Raw genomic sequence first — 8,341 nt, 5'->3', positions numbered from 1 at the left:
GAATGAATGGTTCTTTGTTCATTTTAAATGTTATTATGGGTATTATTTAAAAACAAGAACAATACATGCGTATAATTGGCTATTTGACAACTTTATTGTTTATTGTTGACCATATTTAATTAAATTACATTACAAAAAAATGAGAAAAATGTAACAAATGTTATAGATAGATAGATAGACTTAGAATGTCCTGTGTCTCTTGGCCATTCGGCTTTACAACATGTCACAGAAGGGGAGGATAGAATCAGAGTCTAATTTCTGGCCCCACCACCACATCATTTTGCCTTCTCTCTGATATCCCATATATGTCAGACTGCTTTTACAGGTTATATTATCCCCTCTCCACAGTCTGGACTGTGATCTTTACATTACCTTTATTGACATTTGCAATCTGTACCTATTTTTGCTTTATTTTAACTAGTGCTCTAGTTCCTTAAATTACATTATCTTCTCAAGGACATTGTTTACACAATGTCCATTCTTCTTGATAAATTCTATTTAACAACAGTGACTGTTTTGCACTGATTATATCCCTACAATGTTTGTTTAGTTTTTTTTTACTTTTACACTACCACTACTACACACAATCCACCAGAGCACCTTATCATGGTCAATGTATCAAAGGGCCAGTACTTAATAGGCCTCCGATTCTTAAAAACCTTTAAATATAATAGTGGGTGCAAAATATTGATTTATAGTGAGGTGTTTCTCATTAGTACCACATAGCAGAACAGCTCTGCATTGGTCTGGAGTGTTTTAAACATCTGATATACAAGCTACTGGAAATAAATGCAGTTCACAACGTAATTTATTGATGGCCCCTAGGTGAAAAACCAAGCAGTTAGGAGGGTGTCCTATTGTTTGCTTTCAAGACTGAGTGAAAGCATGAATATCAAATGAATATCCCAATATCCGTCAAATATCCAACATCAAACTAACTTCACCACGGTAAAGTGGTCGCGGTGCTGTTGACGTTACACTTCCTCGGAGCCGAGCAGGCACAGCAGTGGTTTCTATGCCCTGGTGACTGACTGATAGGCTGAGGTTGTAAGGCAAGGCAACTTTATTTCTGCAGCACCTTTTGGTTGTGCCCCTAACATTTTCAGTTGGGGGCCACTATGCTCCTAATGAAAAAAAGTTAGTCGGGAGCCCTGCTGCCACCTTTCGCGCGCATCCCGCAGTGCCAGGATGTAAGCAGTAGGGCCGAGATCATCGACGTAAGCCTGCAAAAGCGATGGATACATTTAAAAAAAGGAAAAATGCAGATTCTGATTATTAGGCTACAATGTGTCATTTTTGGTTGGTGGTGTGCCGCTGGATTTTTTTACTGTAAAAACTGTGCCGTGGCTCAAAAAAGGTTAAAAACCACTGTGCTACAGAGCCATAACGTGAGGTACAAGGTAATGGAGCCTTTTATACATTGTCGTGTTTCTTTAGAAATAATCAATTTACAAATAGAGTCTTTAAACGCTTAAAAGTTATTCTCTGTCAAAGTGACGTCAAAATAAATGGGAGTCAATGGGATGCTAACGGGAGGGGATGGCTTGGTAGCTTCAAAATGGCGCCATAGGAGCTACGGGGAGAGGCTCACACCCCCCCCCACCAATTATTACACACAGACACACACACACACACACACACACACACACACACAGAAACACACACACACACACACACACACACAGACACAGAGACACACACACAGACACACACACACACAGAGACACACACACACACACACTTGGGTTGTCGAGGGGAAAACACCACATGTAGCAGCTGTGACTCAAATCAACTTATTAATAATAATGTGAATGATGTGATTTGTGTACTTCAGTCCCAGTTTGGACTTCTTGACCTCCTTCTGGACTCTGTGTTTGTGTTAGCCTGAACTTGTCGTTCGTCGTGCTCCCCCCTACATATATAATAATAATTTTTTTTTTATTATTATTATTTATTGTATAGAAGATACGAGGTGATTTAATGTATGTATATGATTATTATTATTATTGTTATATATTATTTTTATTATTAGGGATTATTATTTTATTTCAATGTTTTAAATTGACTAAGAAAATATGAGTTAATTTAATTTACTATTAATATTATTAAAAATATATATTTTTTTAATATTGTAAGATATGAGTGAATTTTATTTATTATTATAATTATTTATTTTTATTCTTCTTATTATTATTATAAATATTGTTATATATTATTTGTAATTATATGGATTATTATTTTAAATGTTTTATAAAAAATCTAAGTTAATTTAATTTATTAAAATATATTATTTATATTTTTTATATTGTAATATATGACTGCATTTCTATTTATTTATTAAAAATATATCATTAATTATTTTTTAATATTAAGCTATAACTGCATTTTTTATTTTATTTTATTGTTTTATTTTGTAAATACCGGATAGTTTGATTCACACTCCCACCAGTAGGTGGCGGTAACGTTCGCCAACCGGAAATAACCTTCAAAGACGACGAAGCAGAAAACTGATTTCCGGCAACTATGGCATCGTACTTTTTACTACGCTGATTTAAAAACAACAGAGACCAACGTTGAGAAGTTTATTAGTTGTTTTTTATTAATTTCACAGCTATAAAGGTGTCACCTGGGTAACGGCGTCATGGAAACAGGTTCGTAGATAGGCCTACTTAATTCGCTAATGTTAGCCATTAGCTACAAAAGTCCTCCAGGCCGAAACTCCATTAATAAATGTGTGTAAAATAACTGTTAATTACATATTGTGAACAGTTAATGCCTTGTAGAAAATTACCGAAGAGGTTTGATGTGTAAATGAGACTGACTTGTCAATTCGGCAATGTTAAATTGCTACATATTTGAATATGTAGCATATGTAATATTTGAATTGTCTTGCTTGGCTGGAGACCAAAGCTGATTAGAAATGTATGCAGTTTTAGGGCAACCTTATTTGTTGACAAAAATATACGTTTTTGAGCACAACCTAAGCAATTTTATGAATAACCGAGTCTGAATCTTGAAATCGGCACACATTTAATTCACCAGTAAATTTTGCTTATTGTTTAACTGACGCGTAGATACGAGCTTCGAGTGTACATGTATTTTTTCTAAGGGATTTAGTACACGCATACACACATAATGATTATGTTTTTTATACATACGAAATTCAACATGTTAGTGAAGGCATTGTTACATTGATTTAATGTAGTTGTTGTTAACTAGTTGCTCGCAAATTGGCATAATATTGCCGTTTAACGTTAGCTTTGGCTGCAGACGGTGCTGTTCCGAACGGCATCTGAAATAAATCCAGTTAAGGAAAATCGTATTCATTGACAAAAACATGTGTTTTAAGCATCACAGAAGCAATGTTATGAATAGCCGAGACTGAATCTTAAAAATCGGCACACATTTAATTCACCGGTAAATGTATTGTGTTGTTTAACTGACGCGTAGATACGCGCTTCGAGTGTACAGCAGATTAAACATCGCGGCGTTAAATTGATACAAATTTAAATAGGGTCTGGTAAGATTTTATTATTTACTTTATTATTTTATTTATTATTTTTTTTCAGGGCTTTTTTATTCTTTCTTTATTTTTATTTTTGAACTGGAATGGAACCAGATTTAGTGAAAATAATTAGAATTTCTTTAAACCTGCGTCTCCTGAATCGCATACATTGACCATGATGTTTTGCTAAATATTTATTTGCTGTTAAACGGTCTGTGTGTGTGTGTCTCTGTGTGTCTCTGTGTGTGTTTTGGGGTCCAGAGGAGCAGGCCAGGAACCGTTTCCAGTCCGAGCTGGAGTTCATCCAGTGTTTGGCCAACCCAAACTACCTGAACTGTGAGTTGGGTGCCGGCAGACAGCAGCTCTAATATTTCTACACTTATGTTTTTATATTTGGGTGGTTTGACCATCAATGATTGCTGACTGACCCAGCTCTTTATCGGCTGTCGAGCCCAGACACCAAAAGGAAAGTCTAATTTATTAAAAAAAAAAAAAAAATATATTTTCAGCTATTTATAGGCTAAAAGATCAGTTAGTTCAAAGAAATCATCCATTGCATATGTACTGTTAAACTAATGCAGTGTGTGTGTGTGTGTGTGTGTGTGTTTTTTGTGTGTGTTTTTGTGTTTTTGTGTTTAGTTTTAGCTCAGAGAGGTTTCCTGAGAGAGAAACCCTTCATCAACTACCTGAAGTACCTGCTGTACTGGAAGGAGCCAGAGTACGCCAAGTTCCTCAAGTAAGACCTTATGATAAGTAGCGCTGGGCATCCTAGCCACGGAGGTCCTCCGATTTGGGATATCTCCGTGTCGGTACCAATTCTGTTTTTAAACTGTACCCTCTGGGGATGCACTGAATCCAGATTTATGCGGCTAACGTTAGCTAACAAGGAGAGGCTGTCTGGTTAACGGCAGTTTTTAGCCGGCACTGTCCTTTCTTTGCCGTACATACAGGCAGCTCTGTGTTGCTGGAGACGTTGCACCCATCCATATGATGCCCATTGCACACATAATTTGGGTGATGTGAATGTAAGATGATTGCAGAAGTGACACTGATCTGTGTTTTTGGTTATTATTTTTTAAAGAAATGGCAGAGAGCAGATTCTAAAAACAAATCCAGTGTGGCAGGGTTTATATTTTTATGATATAAATTGAGGGAAAAAGCAAAATCATATATCATATATATATATATATATATATATATATATATATATATATATATATATATATATATATACAGTGGGGGAAATAAGTATTTGACCCCTTGCTGATTTTGCAGGTTTGCCCACTTACAAAGAATGCAAAAATCTACAATTTTAATCATATGTACATTCTAACAGTGAAAGACAGAATCCCAAAGAAAATTCCAGAAAATCTCAATGAGATTTATTAAAATTGATAACCATCTGATGAGGAAAAACAAGTATTTGACCCCCTGGACAAACAGCAAGTATTCTGGCTCCTACAAGCCAGTTAGTCTTTCTTTAAGACACAGCCCCAATCCAAACCAATTGTCTACATCAAATACACCTGCCTCACCTCGTTACCTGTATAAAATACACCTGTCAACACCCAAACAACCAGCATCCAAGATCACCACCATGGGCAAGACCAAAGAGCTTTCTACGGACATCAGGGACAAGATTGTTGATCTGCACAAGGCTGGGATGGGCTACAAGAGAATCGGAAAGCAACTTGGAGAAAAAGATCAACTGTCGGTGCAGTTATCAGGAAATGGAAGAAGCACCACACCACCGCCAACCTCCCTCGGTCTGGGCCTCCACACAAGATCTTGCCTCGTGAGGTGTCCCTGATCATGCGAACGGTGAGGAATCATCCCAAAACCACAAGGGGGAACTGATGAATCAACTGAAGGCAGCTGGGACCACAGTTACAAAAGAAACGGTTGGTAACACACTACACCGTCATGGATTGAAATCCTGCAGCGCACGCAAGGTCCCCCTGCTCAAGAAGAAACATGTACAGGCCCGCATGAAGTTCGCCATTCACCACCTGGACGACTCAGAAGAGGCCTGGAAGAAGGTGATGTGGTCAGATGAGACCAAAATAGAACTTTTTGGCCTCAACTCAACTCGTCGTGTTTGGAGGGCAAAGAACACCGAGTACAACCCAAAGAACACCATCCCCACCGTCAAGCACGGTGGTGGCAACATCATGCTTTGGGGGTGCTTTTCAGCCAAGGGGACGGGACAACTCCATCGTATTGAGGGGAGGATGGACGGGCCATGTATCGTGGAATTCTGGACCGACATCTCCTTCCCTCAGTGAGAGAGCTGAAGATGGGTCGAGGATTTCAGCACGACAACGACCCTAAGCACACCGCCAAAGCAACAAAAGAGTGGCTGAAGAAGAAGCACATCAAGGTTCTGGAGTGGCCTAGCCAGTCTCCAGACCTGAATCCGATTGAAAATCTTTGGAGGGAGCTTAAAAATTCGAAAGTTGCCAGGCGACAACCTCGAACCTGAATGATTTGGAGGCTGTCTGCAGGAGGAGGGGCCAACATCCCTGCCGAAATGTGCACAAACCTTGTCACCAACTATAAAAACCGTTTGACATCTGTGCTGGCCAATAATGGCTTTTCTACAAAATATTAACATGCTGTTTGTCCAGGGGGTCAAATACTTGTTTTTCCTCATCAGATGGTTATCAATTTTAATAAATTCATATGATGTGATTTTCTGGAATTTTCTTTGGGATCCTGTCTTTCACTGTTAGAATGTACATATGATTAAAATTGTAGATTTTTGCATTCTTTGTAAGTGGGCAAACCTGCAAAATCAGCAAGGGGTCAAATACTTATTTCCCCCACTGTACATACATACATACATACATACATACACACACACACACACACACACACACTATTTAAAGTTGTGGCCATTGTTTTTTTTTAAATATTACCGATAATATTAGCCATTTCCAAACTATTGGTGTCGGCATTTATAATGGCCGATTTAATTTTTTTTTTTTAAATAATAACACAGACACAGAGACACAGACACAGAGACACAGACACACAGACACACAGACACAGAGACACAGAGACACACAGACACAGAGATACACACAGACACAGAGATACACACACACACAGAGACACACACACACACACACACACACAGACACACACACACAGAGACACACACACAGAGACACACACACTTGGGTTGTCACCACATGTAGCAGCTGTGACTCAAATCAACTTGTTATAAATAATGTGATTTGTGTACTTCAGATGTACTTCAGTCCCAGTTTGGACTTCTTGACCTCCTTCTGGACTCTGTGTGTGTGTGTGTGTGTGTGTGTGTGCCTGAACTTGTCGTTCGTCGTGCTCCCCCCTGCCTCCCCCCCCCCCCTCAGGTACCCCCACTGCCTGCACATGCTGGAGCTGCTGCAGTACGAGCACTTCAGGAAGGAGCTGGTCAACGCCCAGTGCACCAAGTTCATCGACGAGCAGCAGCTGCTGCACTGGCAGCACTACTCCCGCAAACGCACCCGGCTCCAGCAGGCGCTCGCCGAGCAGCAGCCGGCGCAGCAGCAGCAGCAGCAGCTGCTGCCGCCGCAGCACGGCAACGCCACCGCCAAGTAGCGGTTGGGCCGCCAAAGCCACGTGGGATTGGTGGGATTGGGGATGAGGGGGGATGGGGGGGACAGGATGTCGAAAAAGGCTTTTTTTTTTGGATGATCAGAAGTGTGGATTATAGACTATAGAGTGACTGGCTCGTGCTGCGTTTCTGGGCCATCGGTGTTATCAACGCTTATCAGTTCAGGGTTGTTGCTTTTTTTTTTTTTTTTTTTTAAGCACAAGCACGAAAAATGGGTTCAAATATTGGAATAAAAAAAAAAAAAAAAAAGAAATGTTTCCACCTTGATGAATTTCAAAAATTGGGTCTTTAGACACACACACACACACAGAGAGAGAGAGACAGACACACACACACACAGAGAGAGAGAGAGAGACACAGACACACACACACAGAGAGAGAGACAAACACACACACACACAGAGAGAGAGAGAGAGACACAGACACACACACAGAGAGAGAGAGACAAACACACACACACACACAGAGAGAGAGACACAGACACACACACACACACACACACACACACAGAGAGACAGACACACACACACACACACAGAGAGAGAGACACCGACACACACACACCGAAAGAGACACCGACACACACACAGAGAGACAGACACACACACACACACACACACACGGGGGTAGCCTGGTGGGACCATCCTGATCCGGCGAGCTCCAGTTTTCTCCTCCCAGATCAGTCTGGAGAACATTTGGACTAAACAACCGACCAATCAGCGTTGAGTTTTGAGGCGGGTTTTAGGTGGTGATAGACAGATGGTTTATCCAATCAGATAACCAGGATTTACAGACAGCGGTAGCTCTAATTCTGTTAGCCGCTCGCTAATGCTTTTTCCTCTTGGATCCTTCTTTTGGAGTATGGACCAGGAACCTGAAATGGGGCCTTTGATTCTTTTATTCCTAAATTCTCGTCACACAAACGGTAAATCTCCTTCACCGACATGTTGCTAGCATGCTAAGCTAACGAGCTATGCTTGGCCTGCAGCAGCAGCAGGGGTAGCCTGGCTCGTGGTTGTATTTCCAGACGCTTTCGTTGATCTGGTTGGTTGATTTGGGCCCCGTCTATCACCAACTATAGGTGGTAGACAGACAGATGGTTCATCCAATCAGCTAACCAGGATTTTCGCTCCCCCTTTCCCCCAAAAGTTCTCCAACGGAAAGATCCCAGAATGGATATGCCGAAGCAAAAAATGGGAAGCGATCCATCTAAT

At 40.5% G+C, this 8,341-nt stretch overlaps 1 protein-coding gene across 1 annotated transcript; it reads left to right on the top strand.

Annotated features, from left to right (window-relative positions):
* The first annotated feature begins 2,459 nt into the window (after positions 1-2,459).
* med31 (mediator complex subunit 31) lies at positions 2,460-7,323 on the top strand. Its single transcript, XM_028595700.1, has 4 exons — positions 2,460-2,651; positions 3,767-3,841; positions 4,145-4,241; positions 6,883-7,323. Exons 1-4 carry the CDS (start codon positions 2,642-2,644, stop codon positions 7,109-7,111), a joined length of 411 nt encoding a protein of 136 aa, XP_028451501.1. The 5' UTR covers positions 2,460-2,641; the 3' UTR covers positions 7,112-7,323.
* Positions 7,324-8,341: the final 1,018 nt, after the last annotated feature.

This window comes from Perca flavescens, chromosome 13 (assembly GCF_004354835.1).
Source record: "Perca flavescens isolate YP-PL-M2 chromosome 13, PFLA_1.0, whole genome shotgun sequence".
Lineage (NCBI taxonomy): Eukaryota > Metazoa > Chordata > Actinopteri > Perciformes > Percidae > Perca > Perca flavescens.
The sequence above is the reverse complement of the archived record's forward strand: the minus strand, read 5'-3'. Positions and strand labels throughout refer to the sequence as shown.

Coding starts and splice junctions, on each gene's coding strand:
- med31 (XM_028595700.1), top strand. Junction 3,842..4,144: donor CAACCCAAACTACCTGAACT/GTGAGTTGGGTG, acceptor TTTTGTGTTTAG/TTTTAGCTCAGAGAGGTTTC. Junction 4,242..6,882: donor GAGTACGCCAAGTTCCTCAA/GTAAGACCTTAT, acceptor CCCCCCCCTCAG/GTACCCCCACTGCCTGCACA.